Source organism: Mus caroli, chromosome 3 (assembly GCF_900094665.2).
Source record: "Mus caroli chromosome 3, CAROLI_EIJ_v1.1, whole genome shotgun sequence".
Lineage (NCBI taxonomy): Eukaryota > Metazoa > Chordata > Mammalia > Rodentia > Muridae > Mus > Mus caroli.
Genome location: NC_034572.1, coordinates 31,426,624 through 31,442,319, shown reverse-complemented (window position 1 = coordinate 31,442,319; position 15,696 = coordinate 31,426,624). Strand labels below are relative to the sequence as shown.

General features: G+C 41.0%; 1 protein-coding gene across 1 annotated transcript in view; it reads left to right on the top strand.

Annotated features, from left to right (window-relative positions):
- Window positions 1–15,696, top strand: part of Bbs7 (Bardet-Biedl syndrome 7) — a 35,688-nt gene that overhangs the window by 13,444 nt on the left and 6,548 nt on the right. Inside the window, exons 9-14 of the mRNA XM_021158072.2 lie at window positions 270–354; window positions 1,255–1,357; window positions 5,134–5,326; window positions 7,148–7,222; window positions 7,741–7,806; window positions 13,372–13,511. Coding sequence (XP_021013731.1) covers window positions 270–354; window positions 1,255–1,357; window positions 5,134–5,326; window positions 7,148–7,222; window positions 7,741–7,806; window positions 13,372–13,511 — 662 coding nt within the window. The remainder of the gene's footprint in view (window positions 1–269; window positions 355–1,254; window positions 1,358–5,133; window positions 5,327–7,147; window positions 7,223–7,740; window positions 7,807–13,371; window positions 13,512–15,696) is intronic.

Below are 15,696 nucleotides of genomic sequence, written 5' to 3'. Positions count from 1 at the left end.
TAGCTGTTTTGTTTATATAATTTACCAAACATCTCTTCTTTATGTAGTTTTGTCACAAATATACTAGCTATTTTGAATCTTCTTTCTTATATTTAAAAATGCTGGAATTTTCTAGCATTCGTTCAGGTTTTCCTCAGTGTTTGCACATGATGAACATACACTAAATATGTTTTGACTATCTGGAGACAAGAAGCAACGTTTTGTGACCTGTTTTAACATGTCTTTGAAATGTTTCAATGTTAGCGAAGTGGACTTTACATTTACTCTAGATGCTGTCTGAAAGCGTCACCTCGATCCAGGGTGGCTGTGTAGGCAAAGATGGTTATGATGAAATCGTGCTGGCCACATATTCAGGTAAGTAATGATAGCTGTAGTCAAAGAATAAGAAAAACTTCTAGGTTTAATAAAGGTTTTGACTAATTTTATTACATTCGTGTGTGTGTGTGTGTGTGTGTGTGTGTGTGTGTGTGTAGAGGAAGAGGGAGAGAGAGAGAGAGAGAGCGACTTGGTGTATGATACCTGTGCTTGCAAAGCCTGACAACTGAGTTCCATCCTCAGATGCCGTGTTGGGAGGAAGAGAACAATTCCTGCATGTTGCCTGGCCTGTTCACACAGTTGCCCTGCCATATTGCCCTTTATGCCCCTCCCTATCCAAATAAATGTAGTATTAAAGAGATAAGGAAAATGGCTGGGGCTATAGTTCAGGGGTTTTATTGCCTCAAATGTGTAGGGCCCTGTGTTAGATCTAAAATTTGAGTAATATTTTGAAGACAGTTTAGCCTGTCTCTAGTACCTTTAAAATTAAATTGTTCAATTTAAAGAGGAAATATTTACTAAAATCAAGACTATGTTTTGGCCTAATGCATTTCATATAAAAACTTAATTTTGATGTTTAAAAAAAAAATCTCACAGTAGTCATACCAGTGCAAATTTCCATGACAATAATTAGCAACAGCCAAGTCTGCTTTGTCAGCCACATTGAATTTGCTAGAATGTACTGACTTATACCATACTTGGAAACTGAAGTTTATAAGAATTGAAAGATTGTAGCACTTCAGGGAAAATGCAGTGTCATGAAATGCTTGAGTACTTCCTTTATAGTGTGAATAGTTTTTAGCTTGAACTTTTTGTTCCATTTTTTAAGAAGCCCTGGGCTTTTAGGTGGATGGTGATGGACATAGGGGGTGTAATTGGGGGTTCTACCTGCTATTGCACTCAGCATTGAGTCATGTGTGATTGTAATTCATCTTCCAGGCTGGGTGACAGGGCTGACTACAGAGCCAACTCATAAGGAAAGTGGACCAGGAGAAGAACTAAAACTTAATCAGGAAATGCAAAATAAGATTTCTTCTTTAAGGTAATGGGGTTTTTTCAAGATGTATTTATTTATGTTATGTATGTGAGTACACTGTAGCTGTACAGATGGTTGTGAGCCTTCATGTGGTTGCTGGGAATTGAATTCAGGACCTCTGCTCGCTCTGGTCAGTCCTGCTTGCTCTGGCCCTGCTTGCTCCGGCCCAAAGATTTATTTATTATTATATCTAAGTACACTGTAGCTGTCTTCAGATGCACCTGAAGAGGGCATCAGATCTCATTACAGATGGTTGTGAGCCACCATGTGGTTGCTGGGATTTGAATTCAGGACCTTCAGAAGAGCAGTCAGTGCTCTTAACCGCTGAGCCATCTCTCCAGCCCTAAGGTAATGCTTTTTTCTTTGCTGTTTCTGTCTCAACATTTGCACCTGTTTCTTCTTGCTAATCATAGGACCACATGCTTTATTTTATTGGTAGGAATGATACATCTATAAAAGTCAACTTGAGAAAATTAGCCATAAGTACTGATTAATATTTTGAGTTTGAAGTATACCCCCCCTGTGCATTATTCTTTCTGTTGTTGTTTTGTGGGACATGGTCTCACATAGCCCAAGGTGTTCCCTAACTCATTCTGTAGCTGAGGATGCCCTTGAACTCCTGACCCTTTTTGCTAGGTGCTAGATCCCAGGTATGCTGTCCCGCACCCACCTAGGGCATTAGTCTGTCCTACTGATCCAGAATCGCATTGTTTTCATTTGCTCAGCTGGAGGCAGTTACAGTGTTTGCTGCTGTTTTCCCAAAGCCTTACAAATAAACGAACAGAAGTGACAGAGTTCTTCTTTAACCCTAATGTTGACAGCCCGTGAACCCTTCTTATCTGTAAAATTCTCTTGCTGGACCTGAGTAATGCTGATTCCCTTCAGTTCTGAGATTGCTTTCACGGCCCACTCAATTCAATATGTCTTGAGAAGAGTTAACCCCATGCTCACATACAATAAGGAAATCAATAAGGAAATGGAAGATGATAAAACTTTATTGACCCTGTAGCCCTTGCTAACATGTTAGGGAAGTAAGAGCTCACCTTTTTGGCATAGTTAAAGGCTACAAGAACTGTTAAGGGAAGAGATGCCACAATTACCATTAGCATGTTCTTATTTGTAAAGACCACTAGGAAATCATTATACAAACTAATATGCCTGGCTCATTCAGGGCATCCTAGTTTCTGTGATAGGAAATAGGGAGGTGGCTCAGCAGAAAAAGCACTTGCCAGGAAACCATAAAGTCCAGAGTTCAGATCCCCAGCACCAATGGAAAGAGCTGGGCAGGTGGGGTGGGTGTACTGGCTGGTTTTGTGTCAACGTTACCCAGGCTGAAGTTATCACAGAGAAAGGAGCTTCAGTTGGGGAAATGCCTCCACAAGATCCAGCTTTAAGGCATTTTCTCCATTAGTGATCAAGGGGGTAAGTCCCCTTGTGGGTGGTGCCATCTCTGGGCTGGTAGTCTTAGTTCTATAAGAGAGCAGGCTGAGCAAGCCAGGAAAAGCAAGCCAGTAAGTAACATCCCTCCATGGCCTCTGCATCAGCTCCTGCTTCCTGACCTGCCTGAGTTCCAGTCCTGACTTCCTTTGGTGATTAACAGCAATGTGGAAAATGTAAGCTGAATAAACCCTTTTCTCCCCAACTTGCTTCTTGGTCATGATGTTTGTGCAGGAATAGAAACCCTGACTAAGACAGTGGTCTACCTACAATCCCAACACTCAGGAAGCAGAGATGGAGGCTTGCAGGCACTAGCTAGCTAAACTAACTGCAGTTACAAATCCAGGTTCAGTGAGAAACCTTGCCTCGATAAATAGTGACAAGAAGGCCCTACATCAATTTCTGTCCTCCACACATATATGACATACTTGCATATGTACCTATACACAATGCATCTCCATGCATGTAAACATGTGAACACACATGTATAGCACACACATATGTACTGAGATTTCTGAAAAATTGTTTCTTTTAAAAAACACAGAAATATTATATAAAACTGTGCTTTTGTTTTAATTCCAGGTGTAGGGATGTGGGGTTGCTTCAGCCTGACTGCAGCAGCTGACTATGATTTGTCTCCTGCTCTAGCAGAGATGTGGTTTTGCCAGCTGCAGACACTTTCTGCAGCTGTGGGACATTGGAATTCTGGGGACTTTTCAGAGAATCTATAAATGCTAGGGCCCCGAGAGAGGCAGGTTGGTGGTTGGTGGTTGTCTTAGTTAGGGTTTTACTGCTGTGAACAGACACCATGACCAAGGCAAGTTTTATAAGAAACAACATTTAATTGGGGCCAGCTTACAGGTGCAGAGGTTCAGTCCATTACCATCAAGGTGGGAGAATGGCAGCATCTAGGTAGGCATGGCACAGGCAGAGCTGAGAGTTCTACATCTTCATCCAAAGGCTGCTAGTGGAAGACTGACTTCCAGGCAACTAGGGTGAGGGTCTTACCCTCCAACCAGGTCACACCTATTCCAACAAGGCCACACCTCCAAATGGTGCAACTCCCTGGCCCAAGAATATACAAACCATCACAGTGGTTGATGGTTGGTGGGCGGGGTGTGTGTGTGTGTGATTTGTTAGTAGTCCTGCTCAAAGAAGAAACAAAAGGAAAGAAATTAGACTCAAGTCTCTCTCTCTCTCTCTCTCTCTCTCTCTCTCTCTCTCTCTCTCTCTCTCTCTCTCCCCCCGCCCCCTTCTATATCCAGTCTTCTTACTCTTCAATCTTGTGATAGGGGTGAAACTGAGGGATAAAGAGTGGAAAACAAAACCCACCAAGTGGCAAAGACCAGCTACACACATACTTTTTTAAAAGCATCAAATAGAGCTAGTGACTATTACTAGTTCCTCAGAGCAATTCCTAGAAGAGATTGTCAGATCCTTTGAAACTGGAGTTACAGTTGTGTGCTGCCGTGTGAATGCTGCAATTGAACCTGAGTTCTCTGCAGGAACAGCCAGTGATCTTCACAGCTGAGCCATCTGTCCACCCCCCAATAGCTGTTTTAATAATATAGTCTTCCCCTTCTTGATCATATTAGAATATAAGCTGTGTTACAAATTTTTATTCTTTTGTTCATTCAGCACATGGAATATTGGGGTAAATAATGTAATATTGATTAGAAATATTTCCTAGATAAGTTAATATTTTCCTTTGTTTATTGCATACATCCCATTCGCTCTCCTCAGACCATTCTCCCTGAATTTGGGCTAGCTACCTTCATATTGCCCCAGCTGTTACTTCATTTGCATGTAACAAAACACCCCTGGACAACACTCATAGAGAATCTGCTGTAACAGTTGATGGACTCCCAGTGGTGCCACTGGTTCACCATCCTTGTCGTTTCCAACATGCTAATATTTGGTGACTTCCTCCCTATTTTGTGCGTCTACCTTAATGACCTATAGAAAAGTGTATGTTTAACTGGCTTCATGCTTTTGTTTGTCATTAGGTCTTCTGTGTGTTCTTGTATTGGTTTCTCTTCTGATCAGCGCTGTGTGCAGCTGCCACCATGGTAATGTGTGAGAGCTGGTAATTTGCAGCCTGCCTTGATAGAGCTCTATTAATATTACTGCTCTTGGACTGAGCAGATGTTTTAGCCTTTGGATCAATGATAAATGATGTGGACTCATTTGGCTAGTCATAGAAGCAAACGTGTTCCTGTTGGTGTGAAATAGCTTAGCCTCTAAGCCTGGTCTCGCAAAGGGAAATATCTCACTTTTTTTGTGCACACTGCTGGGATCTCAAATGTCAGTGGGAGATAAGATTGTGTGTGTGTGTTTTCCTGCAGGTCTGAAATAGAACACCTGCAGTTTAAGGTGCTTCAGGAGAGAGAAAATTACCAACAGTCTTCACAGTCAAGCCAAGCAAAGTCAACAGTCCCTTCATTCAGTATAAATGACAAGTTCACATTGAATAAAGAAGATGCTAGCTACAGCCTCGTCTTAGAGGTGCGGACTGCAATAGATAATGTCTTAATACAGGTAAGCACAATGCCTTGTCTCTCACTGTTAAGCTAGATTTGTCTTTTTGGCAAACCAGACACATACACTTATTATTAATAAACATTTTAAATTCTAGACAGTAATTTTAAATGCTTACAAATCTTGTTAGGTAACCAGTTTACTTATGGGTTATTTTAGTTATATCTTTAGCTTTATTTATTATATAACCAAATGTAAGTGAACCTTAGTTTCCAGGAGGAATAGAAAGGACGACAGGGTTTCTTTCTTGGCCACCTTCTAGGAGCTCTTGTTTGTTTGTTTGTTTGTTTGAGACAGGGTTTCTCTATGTTACTCCGGCTGTCCTGGAACTCACTCTGTAGACCAGGTTGTCTCTGCTTCCTGAGTGCTAGGATTAAAGGCATGTGCCACCACAACCAGCAGAATCTACCCATGATGTGGCTAGGTGCCGTGTCTTAGCCGGTAATTGCAGCACTCACAGGGCGGAGATGGAGGGATTGCTGCAAGTGAGACCTTGCCTCAAACACAAACAAACAAAGCAAGGAAGCCTCAGATATTTAATGCCTTTATTAAAATGTTTTCTGAATCTCTAGGTACTAAGATGGTAGCTTACTTATTAACCCAGTGGATTCCATCTAGGCAAGTAGACAAGTAGACAATCTCAAAGGGTGAATTAGGAATAATAATGGGTAACTAACAACTATTTTTTTAACTAAGTTGGAATATAGCCATGAAATAGAAAAAGATAAATGGAAAATAACTAGATGAAAACCCCATAAAAATGAAAGGGTATTAAATTGGAAGAAGAAAATGTATCTGTCAAAAAGATGCAATAATGAAATGGATTATTAATTAAATAGAAGAAACCTTCTTGAGTTGTGTTAGTTCACAGACTGCCACACTGAACCTCTCTAGGAGCTCCAGTCCCACACACCACAGGGCAGCAACTTTCTCTTAGAAACTGCTCTGCTGAGGAGGTCACCTGGTTGTCTCTGTAACAGATGAAATTCAGCTTGATAAAAATGAGCCGTCAGCTAGGGAGATGACTGAGTTGCTGAAGTGCTTGCTGTGCAAGCATCAGGACTTGGGTGTGGATCCATGGGCTGCTGTGTCTAGGACACTGCACTAGGCAGAGAGAGGTAAATCCCTGAGGCCTTCTTGTCAGCTAGCCTAGCTAGTTGGTTTAGTGAAAGACTCTGTCTCAAAAACTAAGGTGGAAAATGACCAAGAAAGACACCTACACATGCATGAACATGCACACATACCATACCTAGATTCAGAATGGCTCCATGATTAAAGCCCATGATAACCTCTTTTCACTAATAAAAGCAAAGAACAGGGAGATTATTCTTTAAGGAGATAAGAGAGAATGTTCTATCATTTCTGATAACCTAAATATTAAAGAATACATAATAATAAAATAAATTATTTATTGAACTTACTTTCTAGAAATGTAAGCCATTGGCAGGGCATGGTGGTGCACAGCTATAATCCCAGCACTCAGAAGTGTGAGAGGAACCTAAGTTTTAAGGCCAGACTCCCTAGTGAGACCCTTTTTCAAAAAACAAATGGAGAAGCCAGGAGTTAAGCATGCCTTCAATCCCAGGAATGGAAAGGCAGAGGTAGGCAGATTGGTGTCAGCCTGGCCTATGTGTGGAGGTGTACAGTAGCTAGCGGTATATGGCAAGAGCTTTTCTCAAACACCACAGCCAAACAGGGAAGGAGGAGAGTAGATAAGTTAAAAGTATTCACTCTAACTAGGGAGAACCTTTAGAGTAGGCATTCTGTGGCTACCGTTAGGTTTTCTGTCTGAACCTTCCTGTTTTTAAATATTTGCTATAGAGTGATGTTCCAATAGATCTACTTGATGTGGACAAGAATTCTGCTGTTGTGAGCTTCAGCAGCTGTGACACAGAGGTGAGCTACAAAGCAAACGGAACCCTTCCTGTCTCTGTTTGTGTTGCAGCACTGAGTGACGTCTGTAGTGCTGCCAGGGTTTGAAGCTGCTGCGTGCATCATTTCCATGTGGGCTTTTCTCTCAGAATCTGCCTGGCCTTTCCCCATCCTCAGACATCCTTACTCTGAGGCCCTGCCCAGGCTCAACCCTGCACTCATGTCCCTGCCCCTCTGGTAACTCAATCTAGGCCCTATCCTAGGTCCTGCTACACAACCAGTTTTATTTACATCACCATGGAAGTATTTGAAAAGCTTATGCTAATTTAAAACTTGTTTCCTGGACTGTGGCTTCTTAAGAAATGTTGGGAATTTGAACTATTTTAAAAAGTAGGAAGACAAACAGTCATCTCTCCATAGCTATATGGCCCCTTCCTCACCGTCTTGCTGCTCCTAATTATTTTTTAAGTGAGCATTATTCAAATAAATAGCAAATTATTACTAATGCTGTTTTGTTGTTTCTCAACTTTAAATTCTTCCAGTCAAACGACAACTTTCTTCTTGCTACTTATCGGTGCCAGGCAAATACCACCAGGCTGGAGCTCAAGGTAAAATTGCTAGAAATTGACTTTATTTCTTTATTTTTGTTTTTGATGCTCAAGGACAAGTCTTACAAGTTTGGGGTCGTGACTTTGTGTGTTTACGTGTGTCTGTGTCTGTGTGTGTGTGTATGCACTCACACCCCTCTCCAGCCTCATTACCTTTATTTCCGAATGTTTGAACTTCCTTTTCCTTTGGCATGTCTTACATATGATGTCGTTCTGCTGCACTGTGAAGTGAATCTGTTTGAAGTAGCATCTTTGGAATGGTCAGTGGGTTTTAGTTTATCCTAGGCACTGCATAATCAGTAACCTTCTCTGGAACATTGCTCTGGAAGTTCCCTCCAACGGGAACTTTCGTTTCTAGTTTTCTTGCCTTTTGTCAGGGGACGGATAGTGGGGACTAAGTTTGGTCTCACTTTGTAGCCCAGGCTGGATTTGAACTTTGGCAGTTGGTCTCCAGAGTACTGGGATTACAATGGGTGCACCAGGCCTGGCTTTGCTGGTTCTATTCTGGAAAGTCCAAGCATGCTTGGAGTGGTGATTAATCCATAGCAATCTTGTGTTATGTCACTTGCCACCTAAAATCATTCTGAAGCAGATACAGTGGACTTGTATTTTATTTGTAAATATTCTAGAATGTTTAAAAGATGAGTGCTCTTTTTAAAAAATATATATAATAACTATTTTCAGTCAAAATTGGACAACTATTATTATCAAGTATAATGTTTAAATTCTACTGATTCACTTTTATATATTATCTATTCATGGTTTAACTATAATAGAATTATTGAAATTGTGTAGTCATTGTATTTTCCTACTGTTTAGATTTTGCCGATTGAATTCTAGTCATTTAATAATTTCCTTTATCCCAGGCCTAGTGACACATCTTTAATCCTAGTGTTTAGGAGGGAGAGGCAGGAGGATCTCTATGAGTTCAAGACCAATCTGATCTACATAGTGAGTTCCATGACAGCCAGTACCACATAAAAGAGAACCTATATAAAAAACAAAACAGCAGCAAACATACATGCGCGCGCGCGCACACACACACACACACACACACACACACACACACACACACACATGAATAATTATTACCTTCTGTTCTGGTGAAAAATTTAAAGTTCTTTTTTTTTGTTTTAGTCTTTGTTTTGTAGTGCTGGTCTTGAATCACCTGTTTTTTTTTTCTTTCATAATTTTGTCACCAATCAAGATTATATCAGTACATTTGGAAAGCAATGTTCTTTTTGAAAAGTTGAGCATAATAATACTAAATTCAAAAAGGAAGAAATAATACCTGAAAAGAGACCCAGGAAAAGTATGAAAGAGAAAAAGAATCAGGTGAGTTCAAGGCCATCTTGGACTACAGAGAGATATCCTGGCTCAAATAATGAGGAGGGAGAGGAGAAATAAATGGAGGGAAGGAACAAAAAAAAAGGAAAAAGGAGGAAGAAGAAAATAACACAGGGAGCATTTTAAGAGGAAAGGGCCAGGCGGTGGTGGTGCATGCCTTTAATCCCAGCACTTGGAAGGCAGAGACAGGTGTATTTCTGAGTTTGAGGCCAGCCTGGTCTACAAAGTGAGTTCCAGGACAGCCAGGGCTATACAGAAAAATCCCATCTCAAAAAACAAAAACAAAACAAAACAAAACAAAAAGACAAAAAACAAAAAACAAAAAAAAAAAAGAGGAAGGGTGTATTCTGGCTGACAGTTTCAGAGGCTTCCATATAGAGGAAGGCATGTTGTAGTAGAGTATAGAAGCTTACCTCACTGGCCAGGAAGCACAATGACTAACAGAGAACTGCCTCCAAGACAGCTGTCCCCAGAGACACACACTTCTTGTTCTGAGGTACCACCTACAGATATTTCCACTACTTGCCATTGATTCTGTCAAATTAGGAATCCATCCAGGGATCAATCTTGTTGGTTAGTCAAAATTCTTAAGTTCCAATCTGTCTTAGGGTTTCTGTTGCTGTGAAGAGACAGCATATGGCAATTCTTACAAAGGAAACCATTTAACTGGGGCTGGCTTGCAATTTCAGAGATTTTTGTCCATCATCATCATGGTGGAAAGCATGGCAGACATAGTGCTAGAGAAGGACTGAGAGTTCTACATCTTGATCCACAGGGAACAGAAGATGGTGTGTGCTTGAGCATATGAGACTTCAAAGCCCACTCCCACAGTGACAAATTTCCTCCAACCAAACCACACGTACTCCAATAAGGCCACACCTTCTAATAGTGCCACTGCTTATGTGCCAAGCATTCAAACACATGAGTCTTTCAAACCATCACACAGTCACTTCCCAAAAGGCCCCAGTGCAAGAACCTTTAGGGGACATTTCTTCAAATTATTAGAAAGCCTTTTGGCATGGAAGGGATTCAAGAAAAACAGAAAATGCAGATCCATACACACACACACACACACACACACACACACACACACACACACATGTATATAATGATAGGAAGAAAAGTAAGGAAAGAACTGTGCCATGGTATACCAAGGGTATACAGTGAGGGAGAAGCATAAATGGAACAAGAATGAAAAGGAGATAATAGCAGTAGGAGTAGCAATGAGAAAGGAGAAAGTTGAACGTTAAAAATGAAGCAAAGATGTCTAATCTAGCAGTCTTAGGGTTTTACTGCTGTGAACAAGTGCCATGGCCAAAGCAACTCTTATAAAGACAGCATAAGGGCTGTTTCTGCTCCCTGTTGGCAGCAGCATTCCTCAGCAGATATCCTGTGGCTCTAGCATCTCAAAAAACCTCAGGGTCTCCAAGGCAACTTCAATTTTATAGCTCCTTGTTTCAATGTCTGTGATCCAGACATGATCTTCTGAGCTCCTCCAAAAGGCTTGTGTCACTTCTCCAGCTCTGTCCTCTGTACCACTCGAAGCTTAGGTTGATCCACTCTACTGGTACTGCTGTCCTTGGTGATCATCCCATGGTACTGGCATCTCCAGTATACTGTGGTCTTCTGCTGCAACTAGACTTCACCAAGAGCCTCTCATAGGCTCTCTTCATGGTTCCAAGCCTCAAATACTTTGCATGACCCCTTCAGTCCTGGGCCATTAACTATAACTGAGGCTGCACCTTCATTAATGGCCTTCCATGGCTTCTCACAGTGCCAGCCCTCACCTGCTCTTCATGACCCCTTCATGCTTCAAAACCAGTACCACCCGGCTGACCCTTACACATCACCAAGTACAGCTCCAGCACGAGGTACAACCTAGGTTATCTCTGGAACACAGCTTCTTTGTGCTGTCAGAAAACACTTGCCAGAAGACTTCACCTCAGTGATGCTGGCCTCTTCTTAATCACTGCTAATCTCTTAGCTCCAGCTAACCAGCATCAATTGTCCCAGTAGTCCCTTTTATGGCAGAAGCTGCTGGGTTGTCCACTCCAGTACCAACTTCTTAGTTAGGGTCTTAACTGCTGTAAACAGACGCCATGACCAAAGCAACTCTTACAAGGACATTTAACTGGGGCTGGCTTACAGGTTCAGAGGTTCAGTCCATTATCATCAAGACAGGAACATGGCAGCATCCAGGCAGGCATGGTACAGGAGGAGCTAAGAGTTCTACATCTTCATCTGAAGGCTGCTAGCAGAATACTGGCTTCCAGCCAGCTGGGATGAGGGTCTTAAAGCCCCCCTCACCCACAGTGACACACTCCAGCAAGGTCACACCTACTCCAACAGGCCATGCCTAATAGTGCCACTTCCTGGGCCACCACACTAGCTGAAGCCCATCCATGCAGAGTTGCATGCATTTCAGTTTACACATGAATACAACCATACAAATGAACAGTGATCTAGATGGCTGAGAAGTCAAGTTTTAAGGGACTTGCACCTTTGTCCTACTTTTCCATATTGTATAATTTTAAAATAACAAATCTGAATTGCTATATTCATTACTAAAATAATTTTATAAATATCTTACATTTATCTTAATGCTCTTTTTTATTATAGATCTGTGCTACCAATGTCAGCTTACCTTTTAGAAATAAACCCCAAGTGTAGTTTTTTTATATCTATTTTTCTTTCTATATTTTTTATTTGTTTTTTGTTCTGTTTTTTTTTTTTTTTTTTTTTTTTTGGACAGGGTTTCTCTGCCTCTCCTAAGTGCTGTGATCAAAGGTGTGTGCCACTATAACTGGCTCTTTCTGTATTCTTAGTTATCATCTTTATTAAAATTTTACCTTTCTCCTTTCCACCCTTGCAACGAGTTTTGTTTTAAACAATAATTTATATTTAACACTTAGATAAAAGGTTATTTCCTTCATGTATTGGAAAAGCATGAACTAAAATCTCAGTTACAGAAGTTACTTTTGTGGTATGAGAGAGATCTGGCAAAACAAGTCAAAGAGGCTGTGCACCTGGAACATTCCTCTGATATTATGTCTTTGCGGTTTAGTAAGCCAATCTCGGTGTTTTCAACTCTCTCCAGATTCAACCAGTCATATCAAAATATCCTGGAAGAATATCCCAGTCCAGGTATAACTGGTTATAATATGCTCTCTGCTTTCTTTCCTGGAAGCATTTATTTCTGTGAATAGACTTGTAACAATACCTCTGTATAACCCCCAATTCTGAGAAAAATGAAGTATTTTAATTTAGTTTTAGTTATTTCAAGAATTTACTTCTTTAAGATTTATTTATTTTATGTATGTGAGTACACTGTAGCTGTATAGATGGTTGTGAGCCTTCATGTGGTTGTTGGGAATTGAATTTTAGGACCTCTGCTTGCTCCAGTCAACCCCACTAGCTCTGGTCAACTCTGCTCACTCAGTCCCTGCTCGCTCCAGCCCAAAGATTTATGTATTGTTATACATAAGTACACTGTAGCTGTCTTCAGACACGCCAGAAGAGGGTGTCAGGTCTCATTNCAGGTGGTTGTCAGCCACCATGTGGTTGATGGGATTTGAACTCAGGGCCTTCAGAAGAGCAGTCAGTGCTCTTAACCCCTGAGCCATCTCACCAGCCCAAATTTACTTTTCTATTTGACAAAATGCCCAGTTTTTATTATTTTTCTTGTGAATATTTAAGTCTATTATGCACATATCCTTTGGACATACAGGGTACTATCTGAGAATGAGCATGGGACCTTTGAGTGATGAGTGTGGGACAAATGAACTGAGAATTGAGAATACACGATGGAAATAACTGGGAGGATGATTAATGTTAAAGACTGCCAAAACCATCTGAAGCTTTCCTGTACGCTCATGAAGGAAAGTGTTTGCTAGATGTTTTGTATCCTTCAGAATAGTCCAGGACAGACAGAACTGAAGCATTCAGTACTTAAGTAAACATAGGCAAATATATTTAGAGCTGGGCGTGGTAGCGCATGCCTTTAATCCCAGCACTTGGGAGGCAGAGGCAGGCAGATTTCTGAGTTCTAGGCCAGCCTGGTCTACAGAGTGAGTTCCAGGACAGCCAGGGCTATCTATACAGAGAAACTCTGTCTCAAAAAACCAATATATATATAATGTGTGTGTATATATATATATATATATATATATATATATATATATATATATATGCTGCTAACTTTTCCTTTTATGTTATCAGATTCGTTCGATTGAAGGCCAGTATGGCACACTCCAGGCATATGTGACTCCAAGAATCCAACCAAAAACCTGTCAGGTTCGCCAATACCACATCAAACCTCTATCGCTCCATCAAAGAACTCACTTTATTGACCATGACAGGTAAAGAGCTTGGGAGAGTGGTGTTTTTGTAAGATATTACATTATTCAGACAAGCCTGCTTTGACTTTTATTTGATTACATCTTATTGACTGTCTGTGTGTAAGCATGTGTGTATGTGTTGTATGTGAGTGTGCAGGTACCATGATGCAAATGTTGAGGTTCGGTGACAGCTTCAGGATGTTGGTACTCTCTCTCCACTGTGTGAGTCTAAGGGATTGAACACAGGTTGCCAGGCTTGGCATATATATCATATATACATCCTTGAAGTTACCTGTTGCTTGTAGTTTTACATCACGTTGCTGCCTCTACCCAGGAGCTACTGTGCTCTGGCCCCTCCCTGCTCTCTTTTGTTTCACCAGGCTTAGCACCAGGGATCACAACCAGTCAACCCTGCTCCCTCCTGTGGGCCCTGCTCACTCCAAAGATTTGTTTATTATTATACATAAGTACACCATAGTTGTCTTCAGTTGCACCAGAAGAGGGCGTCAGATCTCATTACAGGTGGTTGTGAGCCACCATGTGGTTGCTGGGATTTGAACTCGGGACTTTTGGAAGAGCACTCAGTGCTCTTACCTGCTGAGCCATCTCACCAGCCCGTGAAAGAAAGTGTTATATTTGTCTTTCTGGATCTGGTATCTTACTCAGGATGGTCGTTTACTGCTTCCGTCCATTTACTTGCAAATTTCACAAGTCTACTTTTTCTTATCAGCTAAATAGTGTTACATTGTATATCTGTTAGTTATATCAACATTTAAAAGTTAAAATTATTTTAATTTAAATGTTTAATAATTTGCTCTTGTTTTAATATTTCTTTATTTTGGTTGTTTGGTTTTTTTTCCCGAGACAGGGTTTCTCTGTGTAGCCCTAGCTGTCCTGGAACTCACTCTGTAGATCAGGCTGGCCTCAAACTCAGAAATCCACCTGCCTCTGCCTCCCAAGTGCTGGGATTAAAGGCGTGCGCCACCACTGCCCAGCTTAATATTTCTAATACAAGGTACTTTGTCTTATTTTGGAAGCTGTGTTGAGTTAGGCTTCCCTGTCATATATTGCCATTCTGAGATCACTGGAATAGCAAGTTTCCTTAAGTGCCTATGGAGAGCAAATAGTGTCTAGCATTTACATGGCACAGTGGTTCCCTATGAACATGTGCTACCCTTAACATTAGATTCCCTTCTGCTGCACCACAAATAATAGTGGTAAGGCAAACAACTATGATGGCTCCTGATATTTCTGATGGAAGTATCTTAATGATGGTAGTTTTTTGGGACAACATGAAATTAAGAAAAAAAAAAAGGAAGAAAAGAAAAGGAAAGGAAAGGAAAGGAAAGGAAAGGAAAGGAAAGGAAAGGAAAGGAAAGAGATACACAGTAATTTAATACTTTGTGACATGTGTTTGGCCAGGTGCTTATATATTTTCTATTATTTAAAAACTATTTTATTAGCATATATTACTTTTACATAAACATGGGTTTATAATGAAATCTTTATTATGTTCATAATACATTTTAACCATATTTTCCCATGCCTGCTAATTCTCCCCCTCTTTCCAATTGCCCCATCTCCTATTCCCATTCTATTCTCTTATCTTTATGTGTGGTCCAGTTAAGTTCATTAGGGCTATTTACAGAGCATGGGTAACTTGCCATTGAACTTAAACTTTTTGTGTATCCTTAGGGAAGGTTGGGGCCCAATGACCAACTCCTTGTTCTGTGTGTGACAAGATAGAGATGGCCCAGTTTTGTGCAGATTATCATGGCTACAAGAGCCACATCATGCCCACAAGTATTACCACTTGATCCCTTTTTTAATATATAATTTTATTTTATGTTCATTGGTATTTTGGCTTCATAGATGTCTGTGTGAGGATATCAGAAGCCCTGGAACTGGAGTTAAGGAGAGGTGTGAACTGTCATGGGTGCTGCGAATTGAACCCTGGTCTCTAGAAGAGCTGCTAGTGCTCTTAACTGCTAAACCATCTCTCCAGCCTCACCATTTGATTCCTCCCCCCCCCTGCCAAAGATGGGGGGGTAGGGGGTTTGAGACAGGGTTTCTCTGTGTAGTCCTGGCTGTCCTGGAACTCACTCTGTAGACCAGGTTGGCCTCAAACTCAGAAATCCGCCTGCCTCTGCCTCCCAAGTGCTGGGATTAAAGGCGTGCGCCACTATGCCCTGCTTTAAAGGATGGA